Genomic DNA, 21,827 nt, shown 5'->3' on the forward strand with positions numbered 1-21,827 from the left:
GAAGACGTTAAAAAAAAATTGTGTGCAAGAGTGGTCAAGCAAAGTTATGAATTAAATTTTTTTTTTCAATTAACTCAGCAGGACTTTTGATTAAATAAATTTTTTTATGATTTTGCGGATGGCAATGAAGATTTTATATATTTTATAATTTATTTATTATTGCATGAAGGTATCTTGAATATTATTGTTAAAGCAATTTTATCTACGCTCAATAATTGTTGGTAATAAGTTATTGCAAGTAGGTAAGCATGGCGATTATATGAACGACCTTATCTCAACTCAAGGTAACCGCAATAACCAGACCTGCAATGCAAAAACTCCTGTCTAACAATTGATGCCGATTTAACGTCAAATTGTAACGCATATTGGTGCGACATTCGTTAAAAATTTATGAAAATTAAGTTAGTATGTATTTAGTCATTTTAATAATTTTATAACAAACTAGCAGTTCACCCCGGCTTCGCACGGATATTTAACAAAAATTTGAATGGGACCAGTATACTTGAACAGACTTTTCGAATTGTTATAATACAAAATCCGTAAATTTACTATACGTTTATTAATATACGTTTATTAATTTATTATGAGTAATATGCGTATATAATAATAATAATAATAAAGCGGCATGATGGCCGAGCGGACTAAGTCATTATCCCGTTAGTTCGTTCGTGCATCTTGTCGTAAGGCGAGGGTTCGATCCCCGACGGTTGTTCGAATAGTTCCAACACCAACCGTCGGAGATCGCTCCGGTAGCCGACTGTACTGGCATGGGTTTTCTCTGTGGTTTCCCCATCGCCACTATTCCAACAACCGATAGAAAGGGGTGAGGAATAGGGTAAATACAGTACAGAAAGCACAAGTTGGTCCACAGCCGCATTGGAATGAAATTATATGTGCGAAAATTATATGTTGATTATAAAAAATGGTGGAGAACATGTTGATTATAAAAAGAGTGGAGAATATGTCGATAATAAAAAGGGTTGAAAAATTGTGGTGATAATATAGAAGGGAAAGTAACCTTGTAAAAACCAGAAAACGGTATACAAGTAAAACTCAAAATAAAAAAATAAATAATAATAATAATAATAATAATGTATATTTAACATATGAAGATCGGCGTTTTAAATTTTTTTAATAAATCAAAGATAGTTAATATTATAAGCCAGCTTATAAAGCTACCCGATCCAAATTGTTGGAAAATGACTAATTTTTCATTATTAATTGTTCACTATAATATTTTATCGGTATGAAGTCTCAATACCATCAGAGAAAATTTAGGTGACGATAATAATTAAAATTTGTTTGGACAATTATTATTAGAGAAAGATGTAATTTTTTACGCGCCAAATGCTCTACCAGTTAAACTATCCGAGACCTATCCGTAATTACTATTCAGTTACAAATATAAATAATGCTGTGAAGCGGGAAAGAATAGGAGTTACGGTAATTATTACGTGAAGCGTTCCACATTCACGTAACAGGATAGTGGTAGAAAAGGATTGAGAAAGGAATGTGGAGAGGATCATCTTAATGTGAGTTTATAGAATATGCGAGAAAAAATTATTAGATAGCTCGGACTGGGATTCGAACCCAGAACCTTCCGAAGACATGTCGGCTACTCTACCATTTGAGCTATCCGGTCTATACTAAATTTCCTTTCGCTTATTCTATATACATTAAGCCACACCGTCCATCTTACGGCAAGCAATTTTACAAATATAAATAATGCTGTGAAGCGGGAAAGAATAGGAGTTACGGTAATTATTAAGTTAGACTGAGTAATTCTCATTTGGCTAGGAATTTTTAATGTATATTTAATAAAATTTAATTTAATTAAAAATCTTTGATTTATTAAAATAATAATAATAATAATAAACATTTTCAGTATTTATACCAAAGTTTATTAAAATTACGCAAGAGTTGAAAATATTTTGTTATCTGGTCGAAAATATTTTTGTTTTTTCAAGAACAAATTTAGTTCTTTCAATGCAATGAAATGCTAATCAAAGTCTGAAGATTACACTTTCATTTTTCTGTGTTATTAATAATTTAAATATATGAATTAATAAATATTTGTATTTTTGCAAAATTTCCGATATAAATGTTATTTTTTTAGCGCAAAGCACACACTTGAATCAACCAGTTACACAATATCAGAGTGAGTGAATAATAATTAATTTATTTGTAATAAGTATTTTCTGCCTTTAAAAATATTATATCACGGTAATTATAAAAAAAAAAGTTTAACGCCGTAATTTCAAGTTAAAAAATCTCTTTTTTTAAATAAAAAAAACGGTAAATTATTCTAAGAAAATGCTTTTTAAGATATCTGTGCTGAAAACTTTGCGGATAAATTTGAAACCAAAAAAAAACCCACAGCGAGTTTCAAAGCTAAGATTATAAGGCTTTTAAAAATGCAAACGAAAAAATAAAAATTTGTTTCAAAATTTTAATCGTCCGTCAAAGAAATTACTTTTTTCAACTTTTAAAATGTTTGTAAAATAAATTACTGGTTTAACAAAAAACCTTTCAAACAAAAGGTGTATCTTAAAATCTCCTCTTTAAGATAATATTTGTCTGGCTTATTAATTTTTATTATTTGCAGCAGATAATAAATACTCAATATAAAATGTCGAAATTATTCTTCATGGTTTTATCAATCTTACTTCTCGTATGGAAAATTACTGCTGATTGTGGTAATGTCGGTGATGAGGTCAGTAGAATTGAAATGGAAAAAAAAATGTATTAAAAGTAAAATTTAAGGATTGTTAATTATTAGATCATTTTATAATTGCAGTGTGATGAATATTTTCATGAGTTTGAAGAGTGTTGTAATGGGCTAAGTTGTCTAGATAGTAGTTATGGCAACTTAGTGTGTCAATACGGCTGAAACTTAAATATGTTATTACAGATTTTGAGAACGATAATAAAAAATAATATTTAAAAAAAATATGCACTTGTAATTCATTTAAATTTCTAAATTTTTTTTTAATCATTTAGTTATCATGATAATTAAAAAAATTGACAGATGTCTGTTAATTTCGGTATCATTTAATAGAAAAATGAAGACGACAATTTTACCGACTTAATATCGTAATTATTGAATTTACATCATGATTAAGCTATGATGCAGACAATAATTCTAAAACGGCTGCAACAGTAAAACTGTTTCATTAAACGAACTCTAAAAGGAATAATATTGAGGCTATTACCACTTCTGAGTAGAGAAAACTGAAGCTTATTAAAAGAGCTTTACGATGCATTTTACCGAATTTTGATATCTTGTATCGATAAGTAATTATACCAAGTTGAAGTAGTAAAAACAGCAATTTTTACGATTTTCAAAATTTCAAAATCCTGTAATTTTCAAATTACTCGCCCGATTAAGCTCATCTTCGAACTTAATCTTGACCTTGATCGATAGATAAAGCATGCTGAGTTTGAGAAGAATCGGTTATAAATTGAAAACGCTATCGTGCTGACAAGCCACGTTATATCGTATAAATATATATGTATATATATTAGGGTGTGCCAAAATGTAACTCCCGTGGAGAACCTTTTAAAATTGGAATTTTGAGTTCCGCTTTTAACAGCGGCTGTGTTTGGGCATTTCCTGAGATATTTTGGTGTGAAACGATGTATTTGATTTTCAAAGAATTTTTTAACAGAAGCTTAGTTTGGGCATTTCCGGTGAAAATTCAAAATTTGGCCGGAAGTGCCCAATTAAATCTCCTGTTAAAAATCCTATGAGTAATTAAATGAATCCTCTTACCCCGAAATATCTCAAGAAATGCCTAAACACAACTCCTGTTAAAAGCGGAAATCAAAATTCCAATTTTAAGAGGTCCATCAAAGAAGTTACATTTTGGCACCCCCTAATATATATATATATATATATATATATATATATATACGAAAAAAAAAAGTGAAATATGGAATACTTAATTGATTTTACCGGTTATATTATGCCAAACTAATGAATATCAATTCAATGGTGGTTATAAGTGTGACTATCATTTATATAAGCCTCCAATGACGATTACTAGTGCATCTGTTATTAAGCAAAATCTCGACTATAATGGACGTCGTCATGGAATTTACTGGGATGTCGGTAAAACTGCGTATAATGTACTTGGGGGAATTTTTAATAATTTAAAGTGTTATTTGAAATATTTATGTGTTGAAGGTGAACAAAAGAAAGAATGGCTTGAAAAATTAATTGATGATCTATCTGTTGTGATCATAGATTTAACGGAAATGCGTCATTATGTGAAGTTATCTCTTAAACGATTCGACTGAAATTATGTGAAATTATGTGAAATTATGTGACTTTATCTCTTAAACGAATTGACTGAAATTATGTGAAATTACATGAAGTTATCTCTTGAACGAATCGACTGAAATTATGTGAAGTTATCTCTTGAACGAATCGACTGAAATTATGTGAAATGTGGGTACTGTAGAAATCTACTTTATCAGGGATTCAACCCTCCTTGCTTAGCTACTGCAATAGTTAGATTTTTATAAAATCTACTAATAGTGTAAATAAGAAAAAAATGTTTTATTGTAAAAAAGGCGTGGGGTGCATGTTGTCAATAGTTATAAATATTTCATTGATAAATATTTATTTCTTCTTTACACTATTATTAATTTATATTTATTTTTTATTTTTTAGTTTAGTTTTTTATAAAAAGCGTGTTTTTTAGTTTTTTTAAACTATTATTTATTTTTTATCTTTTAATTTAGTTTATTTATAAAAGTGTGTTTTTTTAGTTTTCTTAAAACTATTATTTGCTTTGTTAAATTAAAATTTTTTTTGAGTTTGAAAATTTGTTAATATTAGATAAATCGATTAAAGATAATAATAGGAAATTAAAATTATTATGTATAAAATTCTTCAATGAGTTAAATAGTAATTTAATAATTTAATTTCTTTTTACAAAAGTTACTTCTAATAATTTTGATCAAAATGACGATATGTTTATTTTTATTTAATTTTTTCTAATATTATTTGTCGGCATATATATTTATATCTTTATCTTAATATAAATAATAAAAATAAAGAGTAATATAAAAAAATTTCAGTAAAATTATAAATCTTTTGTTCATAATTTTTTTCTAGTTTAAAATTACTTTAAGAAATAGCTAGAGGATTTTTTATGAATATAAATGTACTTTTAAAAAAACGCGCCTATATGTTTTTTTGATATACTTTTGTGTTTTAGGACACAACGGAAATAAGTATATCTTGAAGAAAAAAAAAAATTCGGTAAAACGCACATTGTTCGGTATGTAAGAAATAGATAGGTGTATAATCAATTGAAAATAAATAGATATAATTAACTAAAGTATATTGAAATAAAAATTTCAATGGAATTAAATGAAAAATTGAGCTCTTTAATTATTGAAGTTAAAAGTCCGAGTTTTGAGGTAATGATATATTATAAATATTTCGATATTTTGATAATATACATTGTAGTAGATTTAAAAATACACTCTTTTTACAGGTTTGTTCTGAAACTTGCAGTATAATAGAAGACGAACGTGAAAAATGTGACTTGACTGGGAGCTATCACTCAAATGTAATTAACCTTACTGACGCTGTAATTAGTGACAAAAACAAATTGTCTGATGCTGGTAGTAATTCGTCGATTGGAAAAATAGAAAATTACAAAATTTCTGGTATGTATATCACATTTTGTAAGAATACTTACAAGTATTACACTGAGAAAAAATTTATTTTAAAAAAAATGAGCAGTGTTGTGATAAAAAATTAATTTGTTATAAATTTTAAATAATTCTACTTATTTCTTAGCTGAAGAAATAAAAATTTTTTTTTACAGTAAATTTCTCGTTAAAAAACAGTTTTCTAGATTAAAGAAAAAAACAATTTTGGAGTAAAATTCGCAAGTGTCAGTCAAAAATTCTTTTTTCCCAAATTAAATAAAATTTTTTTCAAAAAGAAAATTTCTAAGAAATAAAATTGTTTAAAATTTTCAACAAATTAATTTTTTATCACAAAATTCCTTATTTTTTTCTCTTAGTGTATGACGATAATTGAAATACTAACAATCTTGCAGTCACTATGTGACTGCCGTGACATGAACTATAAATAAAAATTTGCATTATTAAATAATGACTTTTGTTAAATTGCACTGTAATTTCTTAGCTATTGACATTTTTAAAGATATAAGTTCATCCCGATATTACACTCATCAAGAGCTTTCATTTGAGTACCCACATCATTTTTTCATATATTTATATATATATATATATATATATATATATATATATATATATATATATATATATATATATATATGTATATATGAAAAATATATGGAAATGCATATAGGAACTTAAATGAAAGCTCTTGATGAGTGTAACATCAGGATGAGTTTATATCTAAAAATGTCAATAGTTAAGAAATTACAGTGCAATTTAACAAATATCTTGTGAACTATTAACATTTTTAGAGATATAATAACTCATCGATGTTTTGATATATTTTTCATATACATATATGTATAATATATATATAACTATGAAAAATTGATGTGGGTACTCAAATGAAAGGTCTCGATGAGTGTAACATCGGGATGAGCTTATATCTTTCAAAATGTCAATAGTTCACAAGATATTCGTTAAATTGCACTTTAATTTCTTAACTATCGAGGTTTTTAAAGATATAAGCTCATCTCGATATTGCACTCATCAAGAGCTTTCATTTGAGTACCCACATGCATTTTGATTTATTTTTCATATATATATATATATATATATATATATATATATATATATATAATATATATATATATATATATATATAGTATATATAAATATATGAAAAATTGATGTGGGTACTTAAATGAAAGGTCTCGATGTGTGTAATATCGGGATGAGCTTATATCTTTAAAAATGTCATTAGTTCACGAGATACAAGATCGTTTCTTAATTATGTTAAATTGCACTGTACTTTCTTAGCTATTGACATTTTTAAAGATATACGCTCATCCTGATGTTACACTTATCAAGAGCTTTCATTTGAGTACCCACATGCATTTTGATATATTTTTCATATATACATATATATAATATATATAAACATATAAAAAATTGATGTGGGTACTCAAATGAAAGGTCTTGATGTGTGTAACATCAGGATGAGCTTATATCTTTAAAAATGTCAATAGTTCACGAGATACAAGGTCATTTCTTAATTATGTATCTAGAGATAGAGCATTTTCAAACACAGCCTTAATACTTATCATAAATTGACTATTGGTGAAAATGATATAAAATCATGAAAAGGCACAACTCCAGGTCAAGACTTTTCCAACGATACCAAATTTAACCATAAAAACCCATTTTATCATATAAATACACTGGCCAAAATTTTGCTCATTCTCTTAATAATATAGATTATTTATTTCAGATGTAGGAGTTAAAGTATCAACACCTAATTTGGTAAACAATAAATCAATGATGAAAGATACTTCATCTTCATTACCAATTATCAAAGCAGAAAATAAATCTTATCAAGATCATCATGATTATTCTCCAATAGATGAATTAAATAACAACAACTACAAAAGTTTTGTCTCCAGCAGTACTGATAATCCTTATTCACAATCAATTGAAGACAATGTAATATTGGAGAAGATAGACAGCAAGGATAATGTTCCCCACGAGCTTAACAATCACGTTAAAATATTAAAAGTCGAATCATTTAATAATGACTGTGACAATAAAAATAAAATCCTTTATAAAATACAACAATTAAAACCTAAAAAAGAAAATTTAGAACTGAGTAATGATCAAAACAATATTCATGACTTGTTATTAAATCTACAAACATTAAATCAGCAAACTTTAACTAGAGTATCTCAATTAGAAGAAATATTAATTAAATATGAGGCTAGAAGTCGGAGACTAGAAGAACGCTTTGGAGCATTAGAAAATTTTAATTGTAAAAAATCTAGCTTTGAATCTAAAATAAAAAACGCTTTTAATGTTTCTTCAGTGCAAAATAAAAAGGATGCAACTGAAGAAACTTTAAAGGAAGTTAATAATGAAACAATAAACTACAGTAAGCATCAGAAAATTATAAATATGAATTCTTGGACAGACAATGAAGAAAGTGCAGTTGAAAATTTAACGATCTCTGAAGATGAAGAAATGATTTATCAACATGAAGAATCATCGAATGTAATAATTGGTTGGAATAAGGATGAAGAAAATACAATTGAAAACAATTTGCTGTTTGCTGAAGAAGTTTTTGATCAAGTTTGTAATACTAATGAAAAAAATTTGCTAATGCCTGGAGATAATTTGGAAATTATGGAGGATAATAAAAGTATTTATCAGTTTGAAGAGTGGCTAGATAGTTCAGTTTCTGGTTTTGATAATGAAATTAATTCTATTTTAGAGTCAAATGAAAATATCTCGCCGCCTAGTTCGCTTGAAAATTTTGAAGATTTCTCTGAAATTAAATCCTTATCAAATAATGAGAAAGATATTAAAAAAGAAAATATTTTTTACCCGATTGATTTATTAAAAAATACTTCACATGATCTAACGCCTTCATACGGTTTTTTAGCGTTCATTCCTTATTTTCCACAATCTAACATTAACAATGATTTTAAAAAAATCCAATGCTTTAAAATACATTTAGATATATCATCTTTAAATGCTCAGATGACAGCAGTTGATCAGAAAAGTTTAATTGACAATAAAATTAATTCTAAAATGTCAAATACTGAAAAAATTATCCGGGAAGAGAGGCCAATTGCAAAAATAAAACAATTATTCGTTGTAGTAAGTATTGGAAATTTCTAGGTAATAATAATTTTATTCTAAAATAAATAAATTAATACTTATTTATTTCAGCTTGATCGAAATGCAGTCCCGAATTATTTAAAGAAAAAAAATGTAAAATCTTTTGTTGAAAAAAAGAAATCTAAAAAATTACAAGGAATTAATAAAAATAAGAGTGATGATAAAAAGAAAAATTTGAAACTGAAAGCAGAGCTTTCGGTTTATAATTGTGCTATTTGTAAAAGCAAATTTACAAATTTAAAATTATTTAATGAGCACGCTAAAAGTCACATCAAAACTAAATATGCTTGTGAAGAGTTCAGTGTGAATTATCGTAGACCAAGTGAGTATTAAAAAATATTCGATTTACACTGAGAAAAAAAAATTATTGTCCAGAAAAAAATTTCTTGGCTCAAGAATCGTTTAAAATATATTTTGGTTTTTTGACAAAAGAATATCAATATCTATTATTTATTTATTTATTTATTTTAACAGTACATTGAACCCTACAGCAATGCCAATAATTGGGTTCCATAGAAAAAGAAATGAATATAACAATTGTTTTATTATAGTAAAGCTTAAATATAAAATTAATAGTAGTAAGTCTATGCTTTATCTGATAAATTGATCATATATTATTTGATAGTAATTAACAATTAGATAGGATGCACTAAGTCATCTATTATGATAATAAGAGCCAGTTTTTCAATCCAGGATAAAATTTTATCCGAGATACAATGAGAGACAATAATTTATGCCTGCTTGTGTTGCTTTGGTATCGATGAAAGTTTGGATTTATGAAAATTTGTCCAAATAAATATGAAAGTTTGTAAAAATGCTGATGAGTATAAATGAATAAAAGCATAGGAAAATTTATGTATAATTGTATATAAATACAAATGATTCTATGTAAATTAGATCATCTGTGCAATTTTACAGTTGTACACATGACCAACTGAACAAATAAAATTCCCTATTTTTAAAAATATGTACAACTAATAATATGTTTATTTGATTCTAATTCTAAAAGTATAAATGGAAAAATGAACATTACTATAAATGAAAATTTATAAATTTACTAGCTAATAAAAAATATCATTTGAATAAATGATTAATAATACAAGAGTATAAAAAAATTAATGATACATTCACTTAATGAACTTATGTATTCAAAAATATAGATCCGGATGTAAAAGAACTATGATAATTATTTGAAGAAAAGAAATTGCGGATAAATAATCGTAATGAATAAATGTAGAAATGATTTTATGAATAAACGACATTATGATCATTAGTATTTTTAAGGTTGTGTATAAATAAACATTTTTAAACATGATGATCGGTACAAATGAAAGCTGTCCGAATGGATATTTGAATAAATAAAATTCTATCCAAATAAATCGAGAAAAATAAACATCTGCATTAAAGTTAATCTGTAAAAATGAATATTTGTCCAGAAGTTACACTGTAAAAATGAATATTTTTCCAAAAGTTAAACTGTTAAAATTAATATTAGTTAAAAAGAAGATTTCCACGATCTCCCTCTAGTAATTTTATACTGTCAATATTTTAGATTTAGAAATAGTAGCAGTTACTTTTATAACTTTCATTACTTTTTTTATTATAAGTTTATTTAAAGTAAAACAAATATTCATACAACTTTTACAACTCATTGTCTAAACGTAAAATCTATTACAATATATGAACTATTATGCTAATAAAATTATTAGAGAGATATCGTGGAAATCTTTTTTTTAACCGATATTCATTTAAATATAAATATTAATATAAATATTAATCGTAGGCAATATCACTGTGCTGAATTATTTATTTTTTTATCATAATGGCAGTACTTTTATCTCGAATAAAATTTTATCTCGGATTGAAAAACTGGCCCTTAGGGATGGCCTTCAGGGTCATCCGTTTTTTTAATTTTTATTTTATTTATTTACAATCACGAAGTTGTCACAGTTGGAGATTAATATTTCTGTGACATGCGGCTAATGTTAATTTATTTTAATTAAAAATAAGTGGCTGAATTTAGGGAGAACTACTCGTACGCAATATCACTGTGCTGAATTATTTATTTTTATTATTTTATTAGCAGTACTTATATCTCGGATAAAATTTTATCTCCGATTGAAAAATTGGCCCTAAATTATTGGCATTAATTTTGATAGATTAACAAACAAATCGGTTCACTTAAATTAAACAAAAAATAATTCGATCAATTCCTGAGACTAGAAAATACATTCTTTAAAATTATCAAGAATTTATATTCTTGTGACAAGAAAATTTTCTCACGAGTAGTACTTTTTTTTCTCAGTGTATAATTAATAGTATATTACACACCTAGGGAAGTAAAGTAAGAAATGTCTCAGATCACATGTAATTGTCGGCCGAGGCGAAGCCGAGGTTGACAAACATGTGATCTGAGGCTTTCTTATTTACTTCCCGTGGAGTGTATACTATTTTTTTGCTCGACGAAGGCGGAAAGCGGCAACTTTGTTTAGCGCAGCGGGACGAAAGTTGCCACTTTCCGCCCGGAGGGCAAAAAAAATTATAATTTATAATTAAAAATTACAATTATTAATTTTTATTTGATTTTCAGATCTATTGAGACCACATATAAATAAAAAAAAATGCTTTAAATGTGACTGTTACGATGATAAATCTAGTCAATCAATTGCATTAAATCGGAATGTTCAAAAATCAAGTAATCAGTATTTTTTTAGATGTAAATTTTGTGATTTTGCTACTGCATATTCATCTAATTTACAAGTACACAAACTGAAGCACGTTCATAATGCTTGTTGAGTACAAATTACTTTAAAAAAAAATTTAATGGCAAAATCTACTTAAAAATCGATTGCTCAGTTTATAAATTAGCACGTTAATATTATAATTTATAATAAGAGCTTAGGTAGGAATTAAAATTTTTATAGACCATTTGTTATTATTTAGTTGATTATATATTGTATTAAATATATTATTTTGAAGATTATAATTTTGTAAAGTAATATACATGAAATGTGACAAAATAATAAATGACAATAGAGATAAAATATGTATAACTACATGGATGTTATTATTTTATGTTAAAAATAAAAATTATTTTTAAAAAAGTTTATATTTGGAGTATTTATTTTGTATTCTGAATATATTTTTGTAATTATTGTAATTTATTTATTAAAATTCAAAATGAAAGTGTTGAAACAATTGATAATTGAAAATGAGTTTAAGAAGAATGAGAATAAAAAATTATGAATATTGCTTGAAAATTAAAAAAACGATTAAAAATTTATAATTTTCATGATAATAATTATATTATTGTTCATAAAATTTAATAGAAGAAAAAAAAACATTTGATGATAAATTGTATGAGTAATTAACAGACATTCTTTGATATTTACTTAAGGAGGTCCTTTCGCCATCAATGTTAAATAAAAAATATTAGATTATGCATAAAATTAATTTTTATCTAATAGTTATTATTAGATAAAAGTCCTTATCTATCTACTAGTGAAGTTTAATTTATTCTTCACCGTAGAAATTTTTTTTTAAAAAATTTCTAAAAATGTTAGTATTTTTTCCGAGTCTTACAAAAAAGTCAGACTTTAAGGAGGTTCGAGCGAATCTAATGTAAAAAATAATTTTCAACTTTGAGCTTTGAAATTAAGTATACTTATAAATAAATACGTAGTTTATCTAATCCCAAAATTAAAAAATATTCACCGTTTAGTTACTTAGATATTAAATTTTAAAAATCCCATATTTTATCTTCTTATACACGGGCTCTTATGGCGGACAAACGTTTTGTCGAGACTTTAATTATTTTTTTCAATATTAACCTGCCAACTTTAACGGATAAAAAACTATACACAAAAAACTTGGATTATTGCAGAATATAAAAACAATTTAATAATAATACATTACCGATATAATTTTTGAAATATTCAAAGTCAAATTTTATGTTTGTAACGCGTTGCCAAATCACGGACAGCTGATTTACAAGAGTCAAATTCATTTTTGTATAACTTTTTTTTTTTTTAATTTTTAAAATTCCAACAATTAACGCCTTATATACTATTTATTTTTTAATTTTAGAAATTATTATGGGTTTTATTTAATTATTTTAATTTATCGAATATTGACCACTACAATTGTTTATGAAAATTAAGTTAGCCGACACTCAAAAAATTTTGATTTTTTTATTAATTAAAAATTAGAACTAAATTATTATTTTTTAAATAATTCCACGGATAATTTTTCAAATTTTCTACACGTGAAAATTTTTATTAAAATTTTTTTAAAATTATTTTACAATAAGATAAATTATAAACATTTTCTAATGTCAGCAAACTTAATTTTCATCAATTGTTTTGACTCAACTGAAGCGAAAGAACTTCCTTGTAATTACTAATTACTAACGCTTTCTATACATTTTAGTCCAGAGTTGGACGATAACTTCTACAGTTAATAACCATAGAATATAGTACAAGGGATAATATTTCTTTTATGTGGATAAATAATATACTCGTTACTACAATTTTCCCTCATTAACATATTTCAATTCATTAACTTAACATCTAGTATTACAGAACATAATTTTAAGTGTCTCTCGAATTTTCTTCAAGCACGTGAAGTCTGGCTTCAACAAAATTAATTTAATTTTTATTTAATAAAATTCAGTGTATTGTGTGAGTAAATTATTAGTGATAAATTTATTGGGTGAATTAAATTAACTTAAAATATTTTAAACTAAAGATGAAATTTTTTTCCAGGAAATAAATTAAAAAAAAAAATGGAAACTCCTGAAAGCCGATTTCTGATGAAAGTTAAAAAAGAATATGCATCATTGAGAAGGAATTCTAAATCTATTGCAAACCCAAATATGAGTATAAATTATAGGGCATATGTAAATCATACAGTTTTACAAATGGCAGTTTATTTTGGACATGAAGAATTCGTCTCTGACTTACTTCGTATAGGAGCTAATGTTAATATAGTAACTTGTCATTGGGGTACTGCTCTTCACGTAGCAGTCGCTGAAAGACGTAAATCCATAACAACGGCCGCTTCTCAATTCTTTTCAATCAGTATTTTTAATCAGGGTATGTCTGTATGTATGTATGTGTGAGTGCACGGAAAAAAGTAAGCTGTAATATTCAGTGGGATTCCGTTTAATTTTTATAGTTTCAAACAGTAAAGCGGACATCGAGGTGGCAATAATATAAATATTACAGAACTTAATGTGGAAAGTATGAAAGCCACAATTTATTATTTAATATCCAACTAAGTGATTAGTAGCTGTCACTATAGTAAATAACAACTCTTTCATCTTAAAAAATTACAGTTTCAAACAGTAAAAATTGCCATTTCAATATATAGTTGATATTATGAGGAGAAGGGGAACTCAGATGAAAGAGAAGGGGGTCTCACTCTGGGAGAATTTAACATTTGAAACAGTAAAAATTCTACTTTTAAAATATACATTTTAACAGTCCAAGCAAGTCAATAAGTACAGTTTGATTTTTAGCGTTGCGATTAAAGTTTACAATTTTACTTTGTAAATATTGACATTGCTTGTGTTAGAAATTTACTAACTTTATTTTATACTTTTTACATATCATAAGATCATTTTTTAGGTACGAAATGATAAATATCAACTTCTGAATTCTTAATTATTATACTTTAACATTTTAGACATTCACATAGCGAATATTACTGTTTGAAATAGTATTTTCTTCCATGTAAATAGTGAATTGTAGCGTTTAAATGGTAAATATTATAAAGTGAATAGTAAAATCACGATTTTACTGTTTGAAATGGTAATTTTTAGGAGTTGATCATTACTTATTATAAATCGACTGTTATTTATTACAGTTTACTTTTTTCCGTGTGTGTAAGTATTTAAACCTCCTATAACTTTTGAACCATTAAACCGATTTTATTGCGGTTAACACCATTCGAAAGGGCTTGTCCAAACTTAGATTTTGAATACAATTTGGACCGATTCGGACCGATGGATTTCGAAACATCTAAAAAAAACCGTAAAAAAAAATTTTTTTAATTGTTTTTTTTGGAATAACTTTCAAACAGTTTTATCGATTAACTCCAAAAATAAATCAGCTCTTGACCTTAAAAAAACCACGTCGATTGCCACTAATCCGGTCAAAATCGGTTGATTCGTTCGAAAAATATCGTGTAGAAAATAAAACCCAAAAAAGTGTTTTTTTCAGAATTACGCCAAAATTTCTAGTTTGAACAATTTAAACTTAAAAATTCTTTATGAGGATTTAAAAACTGCGTCGAATGTCGCCAACCGCAAGAAAATCGGTTCATTCATTCAAAAGTTATTGCGGTTTGAAAACAAAAAATAGTGTTTTATCAAACTTCTATCAGATTTTTGAGCTCGAAAAGCTCAAAACAACATTTAAATTGTATTTTTGAGCTCAAAATTGTCATAAATGCCATTTTAAGCGCCCAGATATGGAATTTTCTATTTTTTTTATCAATACTGACAAAATAATTGCTCATTTTAAATATTTTTGCAAGTATTATTAATTTTTTCAATAACAAAAAATCGATAATATTTTTTAATGACTATTTATTATATCATAACTTATAATTTTGTATATTTTTTCAATCGTATTTTGCAATTTTAAAAGTAAAATACAAATATTTTAATCTGTATATTTAAAATAATTATAAAATGTCATTAAAATGCCGATATTTAAATTTAATTTAAGAAAATATAAAGATGATAATGACCTAAGAGAATGGCAACTGTAAAATAATTTTCTAAGAAACATTTAAATTGTATTTAGTAAAATGAAATTTAATGGCATAAAAAAAATTCATAATGTATTTTTTAATAAACCCTTTTTTCAAAATAATTTTTCATCAAATTTAATTTTAAATTATAACCATCTACTTCACTGCGAATTTCTTCTAAATAATCCGTTGCTTCTTTTTCTCCTATAACATTTTTCAATAGTTCTTCCCACTGTCATAGAAAGAAAAAATAATTATTAATTATTATAAATTTGTATAATTTAAAAATTAATTACTTACCTTAGAAAATTGGCTGTTGTTTCTAACAGTATAACTGATAGATATTATACCATCTTCTAGAAACTCATAACGACTATCGCTGAATAATTTATTTAAAAATTATTAGTAATAAATAAAATCATGGAATTAAAAATATAATTATTATTATTAACTCACCTCTTCTCAATTTGAGTTCGATAATCATTTATAAAATTCAATATAGTTTCCAGACCATTACTTTCCGCTGTAATTGACAAAAAAAAATCCCCCCTGTCTAATTCATTAAATGTATTGTTCATCGCTAAAAACAACATTTTATTTAAAAATGTAACGTTTGATGTGCAACTGAGTGCTTGTAAAATATCTTTATCTCGATTCTCTAGATATTTCATCAGTACGGCATTCCAGGTATTTTCATCAACATAACGCATTCCTCCACATAGTATTTCAGATTTAAGATCCATTGGAAGCCTATTTATCATAAAAATTTTTAACTAAAAATAAAAAATAGCAAAAAAAATTTTATACTTACGGATTTTCTTCAAAATTTTCTAGCCACTTCGATATAATTGAGAGAGTATAATTTTTACATAAATTTGAACCGAACAAACAAGACCATTTGATAATTGATTCCTTCAGAACCATCTCAATCATGTTTTCATCAGTTGTTTTATCAACAAATACTTTTTTTTCAATATTTTTAAGCAAAGTTGAAATGATTTTCTAGAATTGTTTTAATAAATTTATATTTTGGGTTCTTAATCTATATTATTAAGAGAATAAGCAAAAATAAGCAAAATAGGCAATTTATGATGATAAATATTTAGGTTGCATTCGAAAATGCTGTATCTCTAGATACATAATTAAAAAATGACCCTTTTTCATATATTTGTATATATTATATATATGTATATATGAAAAATATATCAAAATGCATGTGGGTACTCAAATGAAAGCTCTTAATGAGTGAGATATCGAGATGAGCTTATATCTTTAAAAACGTTGATATTCAATAAAGTACAGTGCAATTTCACATAATTAAGAAACAACCTTGTATCTTGTGAACTATTGACATTGTTAAGGATATAAGCTCACCCCGACTTTACACTCATCGAGAACTTTCATTTGAGTACCCACATCAATTTTTCATATATTTGATATATATATGTATATATGAAAAATATATCAAAATGCATGTGGGTACTCAAACAAAAGCTCTTGATGAGTGAAATATCGAGATGAGCTTATAACTTTAAAAATGTCAATAGTTAAAAAAGTACAGTGCAATTTAACAAAAGTCACTATTTAATGAAACAAAATTTTATTTATTTATAGTTCACATAGTGACTGCAAGGTTGTTAGTGGTACATAAAAAAATTAACTAAAACTTTTTATCATGTACCTTATAGCTTTCATAATACGAAGAATGTGGTAATGATGATCCATGTAATCGATATATGTTGTTGAAAAATGTCGCCCATGGCAAAGAATCCGTTTCATATCTAAGATACTCCATTAATTCAAAAACGATACTGTAAGAGACATATCCCTCGTATGCTAGTGTAAATGCATCATCAATAAGCTGAGCGCGATTTAAATAATGAATCTTGTAATAATTTTCGGAATTTAAATAGTTTGCAATTAATTGCCAATTTTTATCATCATAATTTACCCGATAATATCCTGTAAATATTTCAAAACTTAATTATAGAAATACTTAAAATAACACGTGTGCATACCGAATTGTTGTTTGTTGCTTATGAGCCATTTATCCGATTCTGGCGCTGAAATTTCTAATGAAATTGAATCTGGATCAAGCCAATGAGTGATTGCAGTATCATTAAAGTCCATGTTGTCCTGAGTGGCAAAATTTAGGGGAATCCAATATTGATCAGTAGAAGTTAAATTAGATTGTCGCAAAAAACGGGATTGCGTTATTGTTGCTGTATTTAATCCATAATTTCTATTAATTGTAATCATTGGATACCCTGGAGTGCTTTGCCAATTGTTAAGAGCTTTTTCTAAAGTTACATTCATATTTCCAGACACTTTAGTCAACTCGTTAAAAAAATTATCTGAAGTAACTACTCCGAATTTACTGTAAATTAAAAAGTTAAAATTTAATCAAATAAATATTCCAATTAGTCAGTTATACTAAAACTCACTTATTGTTTAAGTAATTCCTTATTCCTTTTCTAAAATTTTCTTCACCGAGTACGTACTTGATCATTCTTATGATAACTGCACCTAAACAAAAAAATTTTTTGAACAAATACAAATTTTAATACAAATTTTTTACTTATTCAAAATTTAATGGTAACAAAAAATCAGAATCTTATTTTTAAGAAGTTAATTAGAAAACTAGACCCGGAAAAAAATTTTAAAGTTATGTAAAATTCACAGTATGATAAAATAAAAATTATAATATCCACCCTCACAATTTTCCTTATATATATATATATATTTATATTTGACTCGAAGATCGGTGTTTATTGATAAAGATAGATAGTTATTATTATTATTCTAAGCCGAATACTCCCGATCCAAATTCTTGAAGAATGGCTAATATTTTATTATTACTTAGAGAAAATTATTATTGTTATTATAATTTGTATTTTACTTTATAATAATTTTAATGAAATAATATTAGTTTTTCATAACTTTAAAATTTTTTTACGGATCTATTTTTTCCGGGATTCGCTTACACTGATAGAAGGATTTATTTGTATTAAAAAAATATTTGTTAATAGTTAACAAATCATTTATTAGAGACCATTTTTTAGTATCAAACAAATATTTCTTAGTATTTAAAATGATTTGTTTGTATTTAATAAATCAGATATTCATTTATTAAATATTAATAAATCTTTTTAAATACTAAGAAATATTTGTTAAGGACTAAAAAGTGGTCTCTAATAAATGATTTGTTAAATATTAACAAATATTTTTAACTATAAACAAATCTTTCTATCAGTGTAAGAAATTTCATTTACCTTTATAATAATTCATATAATTTCGGTCATATTCCCAAAGGTTTTCAATTTCTTCATCACCATTCATAACTGCAGCTTCATACGCCGAATCATATTCAAATAAATCTTCACGACGAACTAGAACAAATTTATCCATCACACGCCATGATTTTTCAATCTGTAACAATTACAAATCAATATTCAAGTTGAATTAAATTTAAATAATAATGACACTGAAATATCAGCAGACACTTGAAAATTTTTTTATTTTTCTTGAAAAATAAAATAAGCCTGAAAAATTATTTAAAAAACATTGCATTTCTAATTTTTTAAAGATGGAATTTTTAAAATAAATTTTTAATCTTATGATTTCTTTTTTAAAAAAAATTCATTTCTTACTTGATCACTGATGAAATATGAAAAATAACTAGCTAACCCTTCGGTAAGCCACAAATATTTCCACCACTTATGAGTAACTAAATTTCCAAACCAGTTGTGATTTAATTCGTGAGTTAAATCAATTAAATCATTTTTCCCTATTTTTTTACTCTCAATATTTTCCGTAGAAAAAAAATCATTTTCTCTGAAAAATAATAATCAAATACGTTATTAAGTATAAATAATAATACTCGCTGAATTGATTAAAATAAATTAATTACTTCAAAAAAATAATTCCCCAGTTCTCTATTCCGAACGTCATCATCTCAGGTATCACAACCAAGTCAATTTTTTTAAACCCATGATCTTGATAAGACATACCAAGAAAATTTTCCAGCGACTTCAATGCTTTAAAACCATTTGATAATAGCATCTCTCCACGAGAAGCAGCATTTTTTCTAGTCCATATTCGGAATGTTTTATTTTCACTGTGAGCTAAATAATCTAAGTCGCCCACAATAAAAGCTATTAGATATGATGACATTAGCGGAGTTTTTTCAAACTGAGTCCACACATGATTACTGCTATCATTAGTGCTAAGTATTGAATTAAACCGAGTATTTGATAGTGCTGTAAATCTCCTATTATGTTTAATAGAAATTTTAAAAGTCGCTTTAAAGGCTGGTTCATCCCAACATGGGAAAGCTTGACGGGCATAATTGGGTTCGAAGTAAGTCGACACTAACCATCTAAAAAAATAATTTAATTTATAAAATTAATTAGTTCAAAAAGTTATAAAATTTAAAAGGACTATACACAGAACTTATGAGCAAATAAGTATAACAGGAAAGATATATTTATGTAGAGAAGTAACAGAAAATTCTACGAATTGTATTAAGTAATATTAAGTTAAAATAAATAAATGTAATGTAATAGAATTAAGTTTATGTAAGGACATATGTACTCTGTCTTATTTCTAGGCCATTAAGGCCGAAATAAATAATTTATAATAAAATTAATTGGTTCAAACGAAAAAAAAATTAAAAAATTAAATACTCACTGTTCATCACCAAATGTATCTGTGTAATTACTTCGATAAAAACCTCGAAGATTATCGTTAATGACACCATAGTATTTCAAGTGTAAAGTGTAATTACCTTGTACTATTTTTTCATTAAATACGACACTCAAAAAATCATTTTCAATATCAATTGTGTAATTATTGGATTCATATTTATTACTAGCATTGTTTAAAGTAATGTTTCCTTTTATTTGAAGATTTTTTGCATGTAAAATTATTATATTGCTTTCAATTTTTGCTTCAATTAAAATCAAAGATTCACCATCAAATGTGAAATTGTTCTCTTCAATATAAGGGATTATATTAATTGTATAATGGACCGGTATAAAGTGACCAGGAAGACGATTTTGTTCACTTGCCGAACTTAATGTTGCATGAGATAGAATAAATATTCCATACAAGATAATTATTACAAAAATTACCAATGATATAAGCAAATTTGAAGTTGCCATGTTGACTTCAGAAATCTATTTGTCAGACTGTCTAACTTTTTAGAATTATATATGTACTAAGTTCTATTCATTATTCGTTATCTGCTCGTTAGCTTCATCATTACCCAGTGAACACATGACGTCAATATGACGTCATTTATGTCATAGGAATGTCACAATATTTTACGTAAATATGACGTAAAATTGACCTGTCTTGTGATCCAATTATGATGTAAAAATATATGATATATTTTTGACATCATACTGATGTAAGTTTATTACTTCTCCATGATGTAACGAAAATGACTTAGATATTACGTACAACTGACATAATATATAAACTACAATATTACGTAACATTAATGCCATCATTGTATGTCATAACGACGTTACGCTATTCATTACCACAAGTTTCACTAAAGAGCCTTTTATAAGAGTTTTTACAAAGTTTTATAAAACTTTATAAAATTTCATGAGTTTAATGAAATTTTATAAAATTGTATAAATTATTAGACTTGAATTTTATACAATTCCAGCTCTTAAAATCCATTTAATCTCAGAAAAAATTATGAAATAAGCATTTTTCGTCATGTAAGGCTTATCACATAAGTTATTTACTTCGTGACATGAACCGTTACTTAGACAAGTGAGCAGCGTTCCAGACTTCGATACGTGAGGACCCAAGTTCGAGCCCAGCATATTTCAGGATTTTTTCATCAAGTATCAACATATAACTAGTGTTTCAAACTTTGTAATGTCCACAACACTATAATTAATTTAAAAATTGCCATCTTTTTATTTTTGAGAAATTTTTTTTTTAATATTTTTTCTGAGGTACAATTCTTAAATCACTTACATCAATTTTACGTCATAATGACATCATTATCATGATATAGACATCACAGGTATGTCATATTGACGTCATTTACGTCAGAATCTTACGTCAAGAAGTTTGAAATAATGAGTCATATATGACTCATTCGTGACTTGTATCTTACGTAAATCCTGACATAGCCCAATGTCATTTTGACGTCATATTGACGTAAACGTGTTTACTGGGTATTAGATAAAAATTAATTTTATCCATAATCT

The 21,827-nt window shown here is 26.0% G+C and overlaps 2 protein-coding genes and 1 long non-coding RNA gene across 3 annotated transcripts; 2 read left to right on the plus strand and 1 right to left on the minus strand.

Moving 5' to 3' along the window:
* The first annotated feature begins 2,129 nt into the window (after window positions 1-2,129).
* Window positions 2,130-2,907, plus strand: LOC123265927. The gene is made up of 3 exons (XR_006509698.1): window positions 2,130-2,158; window positions 2,609-2,713; window positions 2,798-2,907. It is a non-coding gene; the product is annotated as an uncharacterized LOC123265927 (long non-coding RNA).
* A 2,392-nt stretch (window positions 2,908-5,299) lies between these two features.
* On the plus strand, window positions 5,300-11,770 carry LOC123265902 (putative leucine-rich repeat-containing protein DDB_G0290503). Its single transcript, XM_044729869.1, has 5 exons — window positions 5,300-5,430; window positions 5,508-5,682; window positions 7,436-8,817; window positions 8,890-9,160; window positions 11,429-11,770. Exons 1-5 carry the CDS (start codon window positions 5,371-5,373, stop codon window positions 11,632-11,634), a joined length of 2,094 nt encoding a protein of 697 aa, XP_044585804.1. The 5' UTR covers window positions 5,300-5,370; the 3' UTR covers window positions 11,635-11,770.
* Window positions 11,771-13,427: 1,657 nt separating this feature from the next.
* Window positions 13,428-20,756, minus strand: LOC123265317 (thyrotropin-releasing hormone-degrading ectoenzyme-like). Its single transcript, XM_044729015.1, has 12 exons — window positions 20,284-20,756; window positions 19,505-19,972; window positions 19,245-19,428; window positions 18,867-19,023; window positions 18,039-18,120; window positions 17,613-17,971; window positions 17,276-17,556; window positions 16,406-16,596; window positions 16,051-16,344; window positions 15,895-15,973; window positions 15,748-15,826; window positions 13,428-13,468 (listed from the first exon to the last, which is right to left on the minus strand). The coding sequence occupies exons 1-12, from the start codon at window positions 20,754-20,756 to the stop codon at window positions 13,428-13,430; spliced, it is 2,688 nt and encodes an 895-aa protein (XP_044584950.1).
* Window positions 20,757-21,827: the final 1,071 nt, after the last annotated feature.

Source organism: Cotesia glomerata, linkage group LG5, assembly GCF_020080835.1.
Source record: "Cotesia glomerata isolate CgM1 linkage group LG5, MPM_Cglom_v2.3, whole genome shotgun sequence".
Taxonomy (NCBI): domain Eukaryota; kingdom Metazoa; phylum Arthropoda; class Insecta; order Hymenoptera; family Braconidae; genus Cotesia; species Cotesia glomerata.